Source organism: Nyctibius grandis, chromosome 9, assembly GCF_013368605.1.
Source record: "Nyctibius grandis isolate bNycGra1 chromosome 9, bNycGra1.pri, whole genome shotgun sequence".
NCBI lineage: Eukaryota > Metazoa > Chordata > Aves > Nyctibiiformes > Nyctibiidae > Nyctibius > Nyctibius grandis.
Genome location: NC_090666.1, coordinates 35,742,474 through 35,761,564, shown reverse-complemented (window position 1 = coordinate 35,761,564; position 19,091 = coordinate 35,742,474). Strand labels below are relative to the sequence as shown.

The 19,091-nt window shown below is 38.3% G+C and overlaps 1 protein-coding gene across 1 annotated transcript in view; it reads left to right on the top strand.

Moving 5' to 3' along the window:
* NCKAP5 (NCK associated protein 5) overlaps positions 1 to 19,091 on the top strand; it is a 368,063-nt gene that overhangs the window by 270,500 nt on the left and 78,472 nt on the right. Inside the window, exons 8-9 of the mRNA XM_068408084.1 lie at positions 1,049 to 1,087; positions 8,154 to 8,273. Of these exons, the coding sequence (XP_068264185.1) occupies positions 1,049 to 1,087; positions 8,154 to 8,273 (159 nt within the window). The remainder of the gene's footprint in view (positions 1 to 1,048; positions 1,088 to 8,153; positions 8,274 to 19,091) is intronic.

Genomic DNA, 19,091 nt, shown 5'->3' with positions numbered 1-19,091 from the left:
AATGAAACTTTTGGATATAACTGAATTGAATTATTTACAGAAATTAATTAGCTTCAGCTCTTTCCTCACAACTAAGTTCATATCAATGGTGTGGTTTTTTTTTCTTTAATTTGCCAAGAGTAAGAAGAATCAGTGCAGATTTGGTGATATCTGCATATGCTTTACTGCAATTTCTGAAAGCCAAAACCAAACCAGAAACCATAGCTACTATCTCTTTTTGCACAGTGACCTCTAGTTGCTCTGCCTAAATGCAAGAGGAAAAATATAGGCAAACACATTGTGTGATAACATAGGCATATATAGCTTTAAATTACATTAGAAACGTAGCGTACAAGTTAGACATCATCAACAGAAAATCTTATCTCAGTCCCTCTTCTTGTCCCTCCTTCTTCCCCTTCCCTGCCCCTATGCCTGCTGGTAAATATAAAGTAGAAAGGATGTATAAAAGAAATAACTTCAAAAATTCCCTGTTGGATATGTAGTTCTACTAATCAATGGTGTGTAATCTCATTCAAGTCAATTAAGCTCTGTGGTGTGAATGCCTTCCAACCACATTCTGATGACAGTAGGTACTTTAATTTTCTGTGGCACTTTATAGTTTCTGGTTGTCGTGATAGATGTACCATTTTGTCAATATTGAATCAAGAAACAATTAAACTTCATGAAAACATTCAGGACTCCATCCTCGGCTGATAAAAATCAGCTCTAGTGAATGCAGTCAATCCATGCTGATGCACACCAGCTGCACATAGGACTGTGAAATTTTAATCTAGTCCAAAGAAGAGCTGACAGAAGTTAACCAAATGTCCATCATGTTATACTGCAATTGATACATGTTTTTTATAATGAGGACTAAGACAGAAGTAGATGATATGCATTTCATGTATTCTTACTAGCATTATCTGATGAAAATACTAGTAAATAATTAAAATACTGGAATTGGTGGTGGTTGTAGATGGAAAGTGCAGTGTAAAGCCATGAAAGAAGGTATTGTTATGCATAAATGCACATTATAACATACTTAATCTATTTTATTTATTTATTTCAGGTAGCTAATCAGGTTGTTCAGGCTCTACTTACTCAAAAGGTAAGTTGTGGTTTGGGTATTGTGGTATAACTTAAAGCTTGGAGATGTTAATTGTTCATTTGAGAGATATATATCCTTATATAGTATACATTTTTAAACAATGTTCACACATTTAGTTACCAAGGCTGCTGCATGTCAGGCCCAAAGTAAGGTTTTTTGTAATCCAAGTGAATAAAAATCGATGAGACTGTACATCTTTAAGGCTTGATCATTTAGGACACATATCCAATTTTTATTGTTTACCTGTGTTGAGAGAATAGCATCTGAAAATCCTTCCTCCAGATGGTGATTTTTCCATTCCCTATCCATAACGAGTTATGTCACTCCCAGAGTTCATTCCTGTGGAACATAAAACAAATTACAGTGCGTGTCGATAGCTGGCATGCTCACTCACATGCAGTGGAAGGAAAGACTTCCTGGTGTGGGCCTGTGCTTGCCTGAGTGAAAGAGAAGGCTCTGTGTATGGAATAGGGATTCGGCTACTCTACTTGTGGGCTGGAGACCAGCAACAGAGAATGTGTATTTTGTCTTAAAAAACCTTTTGATGTCCTCCTGCTCTGTTTTCCTGGGTAAACAAGGGAAGTACTGCACAGGCAAAATTCTTGTAGGGTGATTGCAAACCTGAAAAGATTCACTACGGCTTCTATAAAGGTGTGTCCTGGATCAAGTCACGACTGAAGTTTCAGTTCACACTGCAAGTAGTTGGATATGAAGTATGATTGTTTCAGATAGAACCTAGTGGGAGGACTGAAATTAAAAATTAGCTTCCTAAAATGAAGAAGTGATCTGGAAAAAGCATAAGGTGAAATTAAACAGAGAAAAGCAAAGTAATACATATAAGCAGAAATAATCAGCTGCCCAGAGAGGGCAGGGAATAACTGATAGGACAATTCTACAAAAAAGTGGTCTTTGAGTTGAACGTGATTCCATGATGTCATTTTGTTGAGGGGAAAAAAAAAAAGAAAAAATATAAAGATCTATAATAATAAGCTATGAACCTTTCGATATTCATGAAATGATCCTTTGTGAGATCTAGACCACTTGATGAATGTGGCATTATTAAAATGCTTTGGATCATTTAGCTTTAAAAAGACAAGTCTGAAAAAGACATAAATACAGTCTTTTAGTGCAGATAGTGCAAAGAGGAATATAAACTGTTTTGTCTACACTGAATGACAGGACAAGAAATAATGTTCTTAAAATGCAGCAAGAAACACCAAGTTAAGATGATCAAAAACCTCTACCACATGCCCAAAAGCTTTCTAGATGCAAATATAGCAAAGTACTGGAATAGATTTTGAGGACTGGCTCCAAAGCCTCCATTATGGACATGATTCAGAACAGCAGAACAGCCCTGCACAGGGGGTGAGCAGGGACTGAGTGCAACAGCAGGGCAGGCAGGATGCTGAGCACCAAGTGTCAGGGTCAGGCCTGAAGGCAGTGATCAGGGTCAGCCTCAGTCCTCTGTTCGTTGGGCAAGTCCATGGGGAGGAGGCAGGTCTGAGCGAAGCCAAGCCAGGGGGTCAGGACACAGCTCAGGATCAAGGAGGCAGGACGCTGAGTGCAGGCGTAGCTGCAAGGTGGCTGCTGCACAGCTCAGACGTGAACAAGATGACCTTGAATTTTGCCAACTAAACTCCTAAAAGTGGGGAGTGTGCCCTGACAGCAGGATAGGCAAACATCCGCACCCATAACCGTCTACCCCTAAGTGAATGGTAAATAGGTGCAGAAGGTTGCATTTGGCCATCTGCACATCAGGGAGAAGGCTGGATACCCTTCTCAGCTCCTTACTGGGTAGGTTTTTTGTGAATCAGTTTTGTGACATTCTGGATATACTAAAAGATGTGCAAGGAGATGTTCTGACCCCATTCAGTCTGCTCTTGGGTATCCTGCCTTGAAGACAGAAATGTCCAGGTGACCCATAGGTGAGTGATGCAAGACACTAGAAGGTGCAGTTACCCATTATAGAGATAACGCATTCCCGTGGCCCAAGCTAGCATCAGGAATCCAGAAGTAATAACATTCCCTAAATCTCTTCACTGGACAGCCACAAAACAGCCACGCAGCTGTTGCCACAGGTTAGGGTTGAAAGTATCATTGTTCAATCCCATGGGTTTTGATGCACAACAAAGCCTTTTACTCTAGGAGAGGGATGTTGCCTTACAGCAGTTGGAAATGTTGTGGGTTGGAGGTGATTTGTGCAAACCACAACAAATGGGGAAGCTTGCACTGTTGCTATATGTGCTGTATTACTCTTCCTGTACTCTGTATACACATGTGCTCTATGGTATGTGTATCACCAGAGGACTGCAGTCTGCAGAGCTATAGCTGTAACACCTTTTAGAAACATAACCTCAGCTGTTTTTTAAAAAATCTCAAATCTGTGTTTCAATACAGCTTAAATGGAAATGGAGGCATTTTCTCATATTAATGCACACAAAAACCTCATCCACATTTTGTAATATAAAACCATATGTGATTAAATATTTACTAGAGGGTTAGTCTCAATATATTAATCTCTAGTTTGGGAATATTATGGTTGTTTCCCAAATGAAGAGAGGAGCTTCCTGAGTCCCCTTGCAAAGGCATCAGACATTTTGATGACTACATACTTTCTCAATAATGAATCCTCCCAAACCCATAGGAACTAAGGAGTTCATATGGATACAATAAAAACAGATCTGAATACATTTAATAAAGTGATTTACGTAGTATTGATGGGATTTAACAGCTGCTTACCTATTACTGAGTAATAACAGCTAATTTAATATCCATAGAAAGAGGAAAGAGGGTACTCTTCTAAATGCTAATGAGTATTAACTGTTACAGTGCTCCTGACACCATTCATACAAGTCCTTTTATAAGAAAAGACAGGAACACAATAGCATGCAATAAAGAGGAAATTGGACTCCTCACACCGGTCCCAAATAGGTAGATATCAGGATCCACATAGTAACTAGTAAACAGATAAATCTACCGTCGTGCAGCTAAGCAGTAAGACAGAGCCAGTCATGCCACAGTGAGATAACACACCTCTGGGGCATAGTGAGACATGAAGAAAAGCTGAGCGCTTTCAGCAAATGGAGAAGAGTGGTTTTGTACTGTAACACACACTGCGTAGGCTTTGCTGTGGATTTGAAATTGTCCCTCAAGGACTAATTTTTGTTTAAATTAAGTACATGCTGTAATGTAACGAATAAAGCACTGTGTACTCGCCAGTGTGGGGAAAGACTGTGATTCCACTGAGAGACTCCGGTGACACAAATTGAGTGAGCAAAGCTTGAGTGATTTATCAATGTCACTGAAACCTTGAAATAGAATTACAGTCTTAAATATGTACTTTTCAAGTATATGATTTGTTACAATACATATAGAATTTCTCTAATATGAGAGGCTTTTTTTTACTGTGACTATGAAGAAACTGTAGTAAATTGAGATTTGTGCTGAATTAGGCACACAGCAAAATTTCACAATTCTATGTATCAAAATTATATGGATTTTCTACCACTTACTAATAGAAAATTTGACCTCTGGGAAATTTAAGAAGTCAGAAAAACAACAAAATTGAGACAAACTTGTATGCTCTGATACTTTCTGGAAGCATCCATTCTTTCTCCTTCCACCCAAAGACTTCTCATATCGTATGAGATGATAGGAGTGCTGGGAACTGGATTTTTTCTTTCTTTTTTTTTTTTTTTCCTTGTAAGATCTGGATCAGCAGTTTGAAATTTGAGTTATACCACTTAATGAAATTGTTTTGTGATCTGTGTATCTGCTCTTTGCATATTAACCCTCCTCCACAGGCGTGTATTCAGGAGAATACTTTTTTACTCTGGGTTCAGTACTGGGGCCAGTTCTGTTCAATATCTTTATCAATGATCTGGACAAGGGGATCGAGTGCACCCTCAGTAAGTTCGCAGGCAACACCCAAGTTGGGCGGGAGTGTTGATCTGCTTGAGGGTAGGAAGGCTCTGCAGAGGGATCTGGACAGGCTCGGTCAATGGACCGAGGCCAACTGTATGAGGTTCAACAAGGCCAAGTGTCGGATCCTGCACCTGGGGCACAACTACCCCATGCACCGCTACAGGCTGGGGGAAGAGTGGCTGGAAAGCTGCCTGGTGGAAAAGGACCTGGGGGTGTTCATCGATGGCCAGCTGAATATGAGCCAGCAGTGTGCCCAGGTGGCCAAGAAGGCCAACAGCATCCTGGCCTGTATCAGAAATAGTGTGGCCAGCAGGACTAGGGAAGTGGTCGTCCCTCTGTACTCGGCACTGGTGAGGCCGCACCTTGAATACTGTGTTCAGTTTTGGGTCCCTCACTACAAGAAAGATATTGAGGTGCTGGAGAGAGTCCAAAGAAGGGCAACGAAGCTGGTGAAGGGTCTGGAGAACAAGTCTTATGAGGAGTGGATGAGGGAACTGGGGTTGTTTAGCCTGGAGAAAAGGAGGCTGAGGGGAGACCTTATCACTGTCTACAGCTACCTGAAAGGAGGTTGTAGCGAGGCAGGTATTAGTCTCTTCTCCCAGGTAACAAGCGATAGCACGAGAGGAAATGGCCTCAAGTTGTGCCAGGGGATATTTAGATTGGATATCAGGAAAAATTTCTTCACTGAAAGGGTTATCAAACATTGGAACAGGCTGCCCAGGGAATTGGTGGAGTCACCATCCCTGGAAGTACTTAAAAGATGAGTAGATGTCGTGCTTAGGGACATGATTTAGTGGTGCACTTAGTAGTGCTAGGTTTACAGTTGGACTCAATGATCTTAAAGGTCCTTTCCAACCAAAATGTTTCTATGATTCTAAAGTTATTTCTTCTTCATTTTCATCAATGACACAAAAAAGAAGTGAATTAAGTGTTAAAACAGAAGAAGCATCTTCAGACGAAGAGCAGCATATTTATGGAACCTCTAATGAGGGCATTGAATCCCATTTTGGAGAAGAGCGAGTCTTACACGGAACAGAATAAGTAAGAATAGAGAGATGCTTGGATATTACTGTAGTGAGACCATAGGAATACCTTAGATACTTGGGAGTTTACTGTCTTAATAGGTGGTCATTTTGCCCACAGGGCAGGAATTATATGCTTCAGATATCTGGTAGTTTTATTAACTGGTAATTGTAGGACTTCAGCTTCTAAGCTCAGACTTTATTTTACCAGAGTACTGCTACCTTAATGTGCCTCATTTCTCCTCTGGACTATGTGTGGCTTTACCATTGACATGGTTTATAGCATCTGGGTGGGTAATCTACTATCTTATATTTCACTTTTTACAGAAGGTCTGAAGTTTGAAACATAAATCTTACGGTTTTAAAACTGTAAGATAGGAAGGTTTTGAGCAGAGGCATTGCTAAGATTTAAGTTTTTCCACATTGTCGGTTTCTGTGAATCATTTTTCCCTTTCAGTGCACTTACTAGTGTTGAAATGTTAAACACTGTTGTAACAGCTAAGGCTCTGTTTTAAATTCTCTGATTATTTGTGAAAGGCAGATAATGATGGGTCTTGATGCTTGCAGTTTCCTAATAGAGATTGCTTTGTGTAGGACCAGAGATAAGAGGTCTCACTGACGGAAATCAAAGCTTTAGGACTTTACAAAACAACAAACTCAAGAGTTTTTGGGGGTCGTGTTAAAAGGTTCCAGCAATTTTACTTGAACAGCCACTTGACAGCCACCTGAAACAAATATTAAGAAACTACCAAGAGAAAATAAGTGCATTCATCCAGTAGTATCATAAAATCTGATACATACTGTATGCACAAAAAGATGTTTACAATTTTCTGAAAATCTTGTAATGAGCTTATTTTATTCTATTTTCACCTCTTACAACCTCAGTGACAGTTACAGTGGAGACTAGAGCAACTGTAGGCAAGGTTTTAAGCTACATCTGACTATAATCTCCTCCTCTGAGTTGTTTACTCATAAAGCTAGGTCATCATGTTGATAATGATATTGACAGGACAGCATATGGGGATCCAGAGGCCTGTTTCTCCACCTTCATATGGTGGAAAGTAATATCAGCTAGGCAATACCACAGGGCAGCAACTGTCCTAAATTTAAAGGAATATGGGAAAGTATTTTGGAGATGTAAATTTGTTTAAATAAAGCTAGATATGGCTGCAGCTTATTATTTTTATATGTAATCTTCTTTGTTAGGAGACCAGTCTTCCTGATTTATGAAGCGCTCTCACCTCAAAATGGGCAACTGCACTAATTATGCTGAAAGGTTGAGTGTCAGATTCTACTCCCTCTCCAAAATCCTCTTTCTGATAGAATCCTTTATTCCTTCAGGTGGCCAGGAAAAGCAGGTCTTACGTTGAAGATAGATACTTGCTGTATTTGAAAGCTGTTAATTCATTATAAACCTGACTCAGCCTTGGCTAGAAGACCTGCATCTTTCAGTTTCAACAGTAATGTCCTGTGTGTTAAGATGCTGAGGTTTTACACTCCACCTCTGCTTTGATGACCTATTTTAAGGCTTTTTGGTACCTCATGTTGGAAATGTCAGGCAGGATCATATTACCACATGTGTCTGGTGCATCAGCATCTCACTATGGCCTAGCCAGCTCTACAGTGGCAAGTTACAGTGGGGAGATACAGGCCATCCACAATACGCCAGCCAGCAATGCTGACTTGGTTATTCCAGAAAAGCAAGGAGGGGATCAGACTTCAGAAGAGTACCTTGAAGGCACAGTACCACTTTGAACTTCTTCCTGATCTGGTGTAGCTTATGCTTTTTCCTTAGCTTATGCTTATTGCAATATTCATATCTTAATTGCTGCTTTCTGCTTTGTGTCAGCTGCAAAATGAAACACATTGCTAGCAAAGTCACTTTTTATACTAACAGAAAACTCCAAAAGGATGTGTCAGGTAACTACTGTTTCTCATTACAAGATTCTTTTAATGTTATCCTGTGATGATCAAACAACCAGAGAAAACAAAGTAGCACATTTTCTGATTTGTACTATTTTAAAAGTTGTAAATGTATTTCTTCTTAGTATCTGACATAGAGCTTTTTCAGTGCTTCTGTTACCTTCTTTCTAATCTTCCTATGTTCCCTTGTGCTGCAGGATCTGAGGGAGGAATGTATAAAGCTGAAAACGAGAGTTTTCGATTTGGAACAACAGAATCGAACGTTAAGCGTGCTTTTTCAGCAGAGAGTCAAACCAGCTTCTGACCTCCTTCTTCAGGTAGGAAATGGCCTTTGCAGAAAGCAAGCTATGAGCTTTATATTTCTCACAATTATAAAATATTTTTCTTCTTTTTAAGGTCATGTCAATAAGTGGGAAATGACAGTTGATAGTTTTAATATATTACAAGAAAATCCGTTGTCTATAATCTGATACCATTGAAACTGAAAGTGTACGCCAGTGAGCTATGACTAAATATTATGTGCAAATGTGGAGAAAGGATCACACCTGCAGAGTAACTTACTTTTTTAGGTGCTTCTTCACTATGATAAATGGAATGATATGGGTTCATTATCCCTCTGCAGGGGAGAAGCTCAGATTCTGCTTGATGGTGAACAGTGTAATTTCCTGTGCGAAGACAGCTCATTTATTTAACTTTTGCCATATGTGTTACAAGGACTTAAGTACATCTTCACAGGCTTAGAGTGATTTTTTTTTTCAGTGTTTTATGGAAGGATATAGCTGAGAAACCAATTGACCCATCTCCCACTCCTTTGCCATTCTGGAATGATAAGAGATGTTTCAGTATCCCTTTTCATTTGGTGGAGTCCATTATCATGAATTAATCCATCGCTTTGTCATCCTTGAAGTTCCAACAAATCTGGCCATGAGCTAGGAGAACAGTAAATGAGGACTAATTAAAACTTGGCAGGTTTCTGACAATAGGGCAAATTCTGGTTTTAGCAATATGTGTTATTTCTTATCAGAGAAAATTACATAAATTTTGGAGGAGAAATTTGAGTCATGTCAGCTAGGTAAGTGATATTAAATGTATATCTTATTTAAATCCTCTTATGCTGTGCCCTGCATCTCAAGGTAAAAATTGGCCCTTGCACTGTTGCTTTACAGCTGAGGGCTGCTATAGCTCTCATCAGCTTGGGCTGCTTATTGAGGAAACACGGTCTGCTCCCCAACTGGTGCTTAAAGGCAAGGGAATCCTCACGGTGAGGGCAAATAGCTATACTTACTCACTGTGAAACTCCAAAGCACAGGCAGAGTGGTGCCAGGTCACCATCACAGGGATCTGGGTTGTTGCATTATCCTCAGGTTCTTGTTCTGTCTCTTGGTTTTGTGTTGATTTAGGTATTGCTAGGTCAGGACCTTCTGTCTTCTGATTTCTTCTCCCTTGCCCCCTGCTTGCTGCTTGCTTTCGTGTTTGCTCATCCTTCATAGACTCCTGTGTAGGACTGGTTTCTCTTTATCCATTCAGAGTTTCTGACACACCCACCACAGCATGGACCTTTATTGCTCATGTCGTCTGCTTTTGACAGTCACATCACCTGCTCCTTCTTCCTGGTGTTTTTTTTTTTCCTTCCTTTCTTTCTTTCTTTTTTCTGTTTCCAAAGTGTCTGACTCTAGTCTATGGTAGTATTGGGTTAAATTGCACTGAAGTCGTACATTGCACATTCTTTATTACAGATACGGCTCTTCTTCCCAATTCCTTGTGTGGCAACAATAAAGCGAGGTTATTCCAGGAAAGTTATAGCAGTTAGATAGCATCTGAAAAGTGGGATCAATGCTTTGACTTCAGTTCCTTGAAACTGGATTGTGTCACTGCTGTGAAAGAAGTTGAAAGAGATGAACCTGCATCAAGTGAAAAAAAGAACCAAATGATCTAGCAGGTTTTCCTGAGGGTTTCAAAGTATTTTACATCATTGTTCCTGCATAGTTTGGCAAGAACTAATGTGTATAGATTTCCCCCCCACCCCTTTTCACTTGCTTTGTATTTGTTGGCTGAAGAAAAAAGAGAATTAAGATCGTTCTAGGTCTCCCAGACAGCAGCAAAATTTGCTGTTATGTCCCTGTGCTTGCTATTGACAGATTTTAACCCCCCTTGGGGAAAAAAAAAGTGGAGAACAAGTTGCAGTGTACATCAGAAAATGAAGAGCTTCTGTTGAAACACTTCATATGTCATTTTTACCAAAAAAGAAAACAGTAAATTAGTGAGTTTCCAGAAGTTTATTTATCCTCTAACTTTACTCCAGACTTGAATAAACAGTGTGTAGTCTGTGATCTTGCAGCGTGAGATGTAAAATCTGAAGCCGGGTGTTTCCTTAGGAATGAAATTAAGCAAATACTGTTGTGTGCCTGCGTAGAATTGAAGCACAGTTTGGATTATGGCTTCTTGGAAATGCATACATCCCAGATTTGGAGCTGTAGCTAAATATTTGTTTAAATCTGTCACTCTACAGAAGAGTACTAAATATGTAGTGAAGGACATTCCTGTTAAATCATGATCGTAATCAAAGTGAATGGGCAAATACAGCTAACGGGGCATGGGGGGGCACACACGCACAGGTACGTGGTGTTAATGTCACCTTTCCTGTATGGTCTGATACAATACAGTTCAACTTTATTTACATGACGATTTCATCCTAGGAGTATTCACGCTCAGTACAATTAAAAATCTTGGAGAATGCTGCAGAAGAGGGTATAACTAAAAATAAATAGTATTAGTTACTTTTTCTGCATATTAACTTCTGTGATTTGATTGTATATTACCATCAAATTATTCTCTAATTGACATTCGAAGACTCTTGTATTAAAGAGTAAGCTTGTTTTTAAACCATAAACATTCTTGACATCTTAGATTTCAACAGAAACATAGTTTTCTTAAAAAAAAAATTCACCATTGCCCTATTTTTTTTGTATATTTGATTTTAAGCAAATAATAAGTGATTTGGGTGTCTTCTTAGAAATCAGATCATTCACATTTTTTTCAATGAAAGGATTGGTACCAGTGTTCTGAATTTGACTGCAGAATAATGGCCCATATTCTGTACCGATTGCACTGCATTGTTTTTCCTCATGCTTCTCACACAGATCAAAAGAAAAACCAATTGCTCCTATTTAAAAAAAAAATCATGTACTAACGTTTTCATGACTGCTTCAGGAATCCTTCACTGTAAAAATATTATTAAAGTATTACACTTTCATGCATTTACAAGAAGAGTAAGTACTCATGAATTTGAAGGGCCTAATAGTATTTTAAAAGAAATATGCATGTTTTCTTGAGGCGTATGATTATGTATATTGCCATGTAAGTTCTCTGCTACTAGAAATTTTGGTGTGCTTACTGCTTGTAGAGAGAGTGACACAGAGGATATGTCACTCCTGTCATGAAAAGATTAAATAAAGCTGATGCAAAATGTAAGGAGGAAAAAGAGATAACTCAAGGGTGGGATTTTTTTGTCACCTCTTTCGTATTGTAGATGATTTTAAGAGCTACCCTGTCTTTCTGGGGATATTCTTTCTAGCTGAAGGGTGTGCTTTACAGGGACGGTATTAGGGTAGATAAATAAAGAGGAGCCTGATCACTTATTTTTTCAAATTATATTCTATTCAGCCAATATTTCTTCTTAAAATGAAGAAGCCTTGGAAAAATGTTTCTGTCTCGGCACCATCTGAGGAAGAGCAGTAGTTTTAGTTAAAAACTAGCACAGAGAAGTAGCTTCTGCCCGAGCAGCCTTCATTTTCCTCAGTTAATGTAGTTGCTAAAACGAGATTAAATTCTGCCTGTCATAGCAAGAAAGGTTTGGGAAAAGAAAACCAGAAACTCCAGTTTAGTGAGCCACCTTGTGTTTCATCTGGCAGTGGGAGAAATAGTTGGCAATAATAGACAAGTTCAAATTGGGTAGAGAGAAACTGGTTGGAAGTGGAGAGGGGAATTTGTGGAGGTCATATACAAAAGGTTGCTGAAGGGATAAGATAAATCCAAAGAAGAGGATACAAGAGTAGGAATAAGAAGCCTTAGATGAAACTTAACACTTCTGCTTTGCCCATGGCCACATATAGCATCTATGAAATAGTTTTAAATGTAGATGTCAATATCACTATATTTCTGTCTTTGCCTTATTTTTTCTGAATGATGCAGTGTTTTCTTCAAAGAAACTTTAAACTACTAAAATTGCCAAATTACAGAGTTTCTCCACTTCTTAGCTCCGTTGTCCCACAGTCTTGTTTTGACTTTATCGGGTATAGGCTGCTCAGTCTTGAGCCACAGATCTTTTCACAGATATTTTCCTTCTAGTTAGCCCTGCTTTTCCACTGCTACCTGAAAATATAACTAATGACGTTGAACCTGATTCTGATTTTACATACCCTCCTTTTACAACAATGATGACTTGTATAAAGTTACTGAGGATAACGGGCGTCAGGGTTTGCCTTCTGATAGATATTGCAGTGATTTGTTTATATTATGTATCTCTGTTTACATAAATTCAACATGTTTGTTAGCTGAATTCTTCCCATGAATGAAGACTTGCTTTCACTTTTCACCAGAAGTTTGCTGTCACAGTTTTTTTTATAAAGCATGCAGGGAGCCTTCAGTGAAATGTGTTAAAAATTGGCAAGCAGTAACATTTATTGAGTTGATTTATTTGATTAAATAAGTATTAAAGTTTTCATAGTTGGAAAACTATAAAATAATATTTCTAATCATAAGATTTACAGTAGCTCTGATCCTAAACTATATTTTCATTGCCATTTTATTTCCATCATAAAAATTCTACTTTATCAACTCCAGAACAAAGCAGGGAGGACTCTTGAAGCATCTATTTTCTCCTTGTGTTTCTCTGGCTAGATTAGTTTCATTTATTACTCCTGGACCATCCACACTGTTTAATTTTATGTCTGAAATTTTGTCTAGAACACTACAGCACAGTCCGCTGAATTCTCAGAAGGTTAATTTAAACAATAACTACTTTGTTATAACTGCATTGATATTAGCTCTTTAATAACCTGACAACTATGCCCTGACATATGAGGTAGAATGTAGCTGTACATATTTAGATGGAAACAGTGTACAACTTAACAGGAAGGGGTAAATTGCACCGACGACGTTATTATATATGGGAAGAAAAAGAGGACAATTAATTGCCCTAACACCTGACAAAATGAGATGGAATATCTGGCCTCAGAGTCTGACCTCTGGTTCAGACATCGTTAGACATGATGATGCCTGAATGCAGAAGGTTAAAAGTGAAGTTGCATTGCTTTACAGCAATCAAATACATGAAATATTTAAGTATTTCAGAAAGTAAGTGTCTGAAGGTTTGAAATGAAAACTAAAGATCTTCACACACTGTTAGAAAACAGTTTGTCAGCAGTCCAAAGTATATTTAAATAACTGTATCGTTACATGCCTAGCAGCAGCATAATTCCCATCTGACAGAAGCCAGCTACGAGTCCTGCCTAGTGCCTCTGGGCTCTTCAGAAAGCAGGCAGACTTGAGACCAAGATCAGCAAATCGCATTTGAAATTTTTAAACTCCTGCAGTTGACCTGCTTATTTTCTTACTTCACATTTGTTCCTTTATATCCATCAGATTGTCAGGGTATTCTTATCTGCAAATCTTCTGAAGAGTTCCAGCCCCAGAACAAACTCTGTCCTTTTCTTCTCAGTAAACTTATAAATATAAATCAAGTGTCACAGTATCTGTAGTGATACTTACTTACTCAGGAATCAGGACTGGTGGCTTGAAGGAGAAATTAATGTCAGATCTGCTAATTGTTTCAGCAGTAGTGGAAAACTGCTTAAAAGTTACGACAGTCTCAAGAGCTGTATCAACAGACAAAAAGGTAATCACGTAAATTTAAAGCATGTTTGAGTTACATTAAGTTTAAACTACTACAGTAAACTTTATCCAAGAATTACATTGCCAGTAAAGCACCTACTAAGGAGTGAGGTGGTGGTTTTTACACCATTTGCAGTTCTCAAAAGATTTCAGGTCGTAGCCCTGCTGGAGTGCTTTCTCCAGATTAAGGCTACCAAAGGTGCATGATTACTGTCATGAAGATCCTGTCCCAAGAAAGAGAATTCAGTCTTGTAGGAGTCAAATGATAAGAATGCTTCTGTGTATCAGGAATCAATATAGCGATCTAGTAAGGAACACTCAAAGATTTTTGAGACTTTTAAGAACAAATGAAAGGAACATTTCTTCATGTGAAGATGGTATCTATTTTCTATTTCTGTCATGTCCTTACTCACCAGTAACCTCTGAGAAGACAGAAATACAAAGCTTTGAATCTCTGTATTTCACCTCAGCTTAAATCGTCAACATCTAATAATACATTATAAACCATATTTCTTACTTGCCCTGTTTGCAGCTCCAAATATATGCTGAAGAAATATTACAGAAATAAAGTGTTCATGAGAGCCTACTGGTTAGATGAATGAGTGACCAAAGTCAGCGATGAGAGAAGGAAAGGAAATAGCCCCCTCTGAAGAAACTCCATCTCACCTCCCTAAGTTAAACTTCTAGTTTTGAATGAACAGCAGCAGCATAATACCTGAAAGAATTAGGCTGATATCTGATATCCAGCCAGCGCTGGAAGGAGGCTCTGAGATAAGCAGATTTTTGGGAGCGCACTGAGAATCACTGGATGTCATTCGCAGCAGTGGCTCTCTACAGGCCATCTCTAGTTACAGGGACTTATAATTGTAAGTATGTAAAACACAGCTGCGGTGTGTAGACCTCCAAGAAGCTTTGTGAGATCCCTTGAGCGAAATGGCTGAGGTGGCTTTTCTTGTCCCTCAAGAACATCAGTCTGTAACACGAGGGAATCCTGACATGCTCTTTTCTGACTAGGGAAACTATAAAACTTCCCTTCTTAAAATAAAACATTTGGCAAAATGATTTGCTGGATCTGAATCTAATTCAGGCTGATAAAGGAACATCACAAAAATTTTTATTATAGACCTATCACGGTTTAAAGCTGGGCTGGCTATTGAACCAGTGGCAGATGCTATTTACCCCTTTCCCCCACTAGAAGGGGAAGGAAAAGAGAAAAGGGAGAGAGACTTATGGGTTGGAAATTTAAACAGTTTTAATAAACTATAACAATATAGAAGATTATAATAATAATAATGGAAATAATTAAATATATACAAATATGTATAAAACCAAGACCAAGCTCCCCTGATGTCGGTCATGTCACCACCGGCACTGCAGGGCAGGCTCCGGGAAGGCCCAGGCTGGGCCCAGTGACGGATGGGAACTGGATTCAGGGATGCACGGATCGGGATCGGGGGCAGCAGGAAAACGGACAGAGTCCTCTCTGCACACCGGCCATAGCAGAAAGACAGCGAGACCCTCGTGATCCCCCCGCTTTATACTGAGAATGACGTGTGTGGGATGGAATACCTTCGTTGGTCAGTTTTGGGTCACCTGCCCTGTCCGCTCCTCCCTGCAGGTGCGACCCCCCTTCGGCTCTTCACTCGTAAGCAGTGAGGAATTTAGCAGCGACCTTGGTTTCTCTAAGAATAAGTACAGCAAGAGCCTTTCTGCACAACATCCCTACCAGTGCCTCAGCGATAACTACAAACGTGGAGCGTTATCAGCCCTAAAAGCAGAGACTGTCTGCAAAACATGCAGTTAGTTTCAGAAAGTGCAGTTACTTAGAAGCAGCTTAGCTGAGAGTAAAAATCTCTGAAAGGAAAATTGGTTCTGTTTTAGGCCAAACCAGGACAAGACTGTGGCATGATGTATGAGAGGAGAGGTAGGGCATTATCCCTCACAACATTTAAAACTAAAGCAAACAAAGCGCAGCTAGAGGTTCAGTGGGAAACAATATTTTATTACGAGGGAGTTCAATCAACTGACCTTCCAGGTCTGCTCCATCTGTAATTGGTTCTTTGGTGATCTCCCTTCTTGTCAGACTGTTGACCCTTATTTCAGCACCTAAATTCTTACCAATTTGCTCTCAAACAAAAAGAAAATATTAACTAAAGCTCACTAGGCATGTAGTTCTGATGAGAATGAGAATGGTTTTAAGAGAAAATCGCCTTCAACAGCTAGAATTTCGTATGTCCAAGTACTTTAACTAGCCTTGAGAGGTTCCAAAGAAAAGCACTAAAAGGCTTTCCATATCTACACAAACATGACATTTTGCGATACAATTTTAAATATATAATTTTAAGATATCAAATCTAAAAATGACATTTTTCCGTTATCCTAATGATAATAAATTGCTCCAGAGATACCAAAACCAGTAAATCAAATGAGCAAATAATCTTTATGAAAGCCACAAGTGATATTTGGTGAAGTATTAATGGATGATTTTGACTGAGGGAACAATACTTTTTTAAGTTTTGAAGAAATATATCGGCATTGTTCTGAAGACCAAAGGCAGTTTTTCAGAGTAAGCATGTGTCAAGAAAACTGTGGGGCTGTACTGATGTGACAGGCCTTAAAAACAAAAGTAAGATTTTACTGCCTATTTTTTAGACAAAGAAAAATATGCAACTGACACTGGGTGAACCATAGATTTCTCTTTATTTTATGCATAGATTTTTATTATCAGTGATGATACACATGATGGCAGGAATGCAATATGACATTTGAAACCCTGAGCAAGTATGTGGGCAGACTCATTAAATACAAGAATGTTTTTCATGGTTTTTCCTATTACTGTGTACATTTAGTATGGGAATAAATTTAAGAAAAAAGGAAGGAGTTCCACAATATGACATAGTATTTCTGTATTCCTTTCCAAACTTGCCCTGTGCTCCATACTCTCATAAACATTAAAAAGATATGCTTTTTTATTCCATGCAGTTGTATTTAACCTATAACAATGCTTAACCTGTGGGATGCTATTTCAGCCGCTCTGTTTGCTGAATGTATTAGCAAGATGTATTAGCAACTTATCATGCAAATCCCTGCATAAATAGTCAAGTGTAAGTACAGAGGCTGGTTGGAGGCAGCCTTTATTCTAGATGGTGAACTTTGTGAAAACTCTATGAGTTACTCATGGGTTCATGGTTTGTGTGGCCAACAGATCCATTTTTTTGTTTGATATGTTTCTGGTTTTGAAGTTTACAGGGGTTTTTTTTATATATATATTTGGTGTGTTTAAATCAAGAGTCATTCATTCAGGTTTCCTTTCTAAATGGAAGAATCTCACTGACATTCTGATAGCAAAAATTATCACAGTATGGGATGTGGTAAGTACAAGCCATGTGTTACATATAAAAGTGTTAAGTTCATGTCATCAGGTCAACTTTTAAAGCCTCCCCATTTTGGATTTCACAGTGGAATAAAATAGTAGCCACCGCAAGCACTGCTTGAATACAATATGCTCAAACAACAGGTGTGCCAGATAATTGTTTTCTCATCATGGTGCATATTTCACACTCCATAACTCCCAAATGAAATACCAAAAGAATGCATAAAATTAAATGATTCAAAGATTTAGAGGCCTGCTTCTTGTTGTGGTGAATTGGGAATCTACTGAAATTCTAAAGCAGCATAGAAATATAATCATTATTATTACAGATGTGCCATTTTCTTATTGCACTAATGCAGCTAAGTATGTAGTTTGTTTTTGTTTTTTTAAGACTTTGAAACTTAAATGAAGGATAACTCCAAAAGTGTTTGTATATGAAACAAATAACAAAGGATTAATTTTATCTGTTATTACACTCAATACATATAAAACTTCATTTTTATTTTACTTATTGCTGTGGCGTTGTTACTATTGTTTAAGTGTAGTGGCACTTTGCAGACATGAAGCAATATGGAATTATGGCTCTTTTACTTAAAAAGAGGTGTGCCAATAAGCAGTCTACTTGGAAACATTTAAGCTGTTCAGATTATATCAGGTCAGTGTAATTTGCTAGCAATTTTAAATTATACATTCCATCAAATGAATCAAACTACCATTATGCTAAGTGGTTTATAGCACATGAGATTACTCAATGGGTATTTTCTGTTGGTGCCTGTTACAAAAAAATTTATTTTCGTGTGATACACTTTGTATGTTTTGTATACTCTTATGGATACTGCACATAGAAGAAATGGGGTGGTAATTAGAATAAAATGTTATTCATAATTAATCATAAACCACCTCCTGAACCAACCCCATCTTTTAGTATTGAATTTTACTAATGCTCTCCTTTGTTTCCCAAATGACCTATCTTCTTTAATGATGGTTTGGATACTGGTAAGATTCAAATCCTCATCCAAGGGCCGTGACACTATTGACTAAATCTCTGTTGACTTCGCTGAGAATGTGAAATACTGTATTGCAAGATAAAATCAGCACGTAGGTGCTCAGTGAAACTGAAGAGTCCATTAGTGCCTTAACTCTTAAATTACCATCTGGGTATCTCTCTTGATAAGGACAAGCTAAAAGGAAAAGTTACCTTTGTCATTAAATCTTTAACAATGTGATGTTGACAGACTTGAGTCTTTCTGTATTTTTAGCATTTTTAGATTGCATTCATGCTCATTTCTTCCTCTGGGTGTGAGCAAGCCATGTTTCATTAGTCACTAACCGATGTCTGGGTGCAGGGAGGAGCAGTGATTTGTCTGTGTCCTGTGTGCATTACAAGGGCATCTTCAACATTATGAATTAAACACCATCTTACTGCATTACAAGTATGGAAACCAGACTGCCAGTAATGGCATCTTGAATTAATATGAGTGCTTTAAAAATCTCAAATATGTGCCCACTCTTACAGTTCATCTTTCTGGTGTACAGTTTCAGAGATGAACTACTTAATTTTGTAGTGTTTTGATCCTAAATTTTTCTATTCAGTCATATTTTAAAAGCAGAAATGCTCCGTCTATTTTTTTTAAGTTTCCTATTACTTACTGCTAACTCCATTTTTTTCTCTAAGCAAGCCTTGTGTACTTTTCCTGTACAGTAGGTACAGGCACAGGCACAGGTCTAGGCACAATTATTATGGATTATACATACTGCAAGTGTGAACATGAATCAGAGATTAGCACTGTATTTTAGAGGCTCACTTAAATTTATTCCACTAAATGGTCCTTAGGAGATCTTGACAATAATTAGAAATATGGGTACTCTC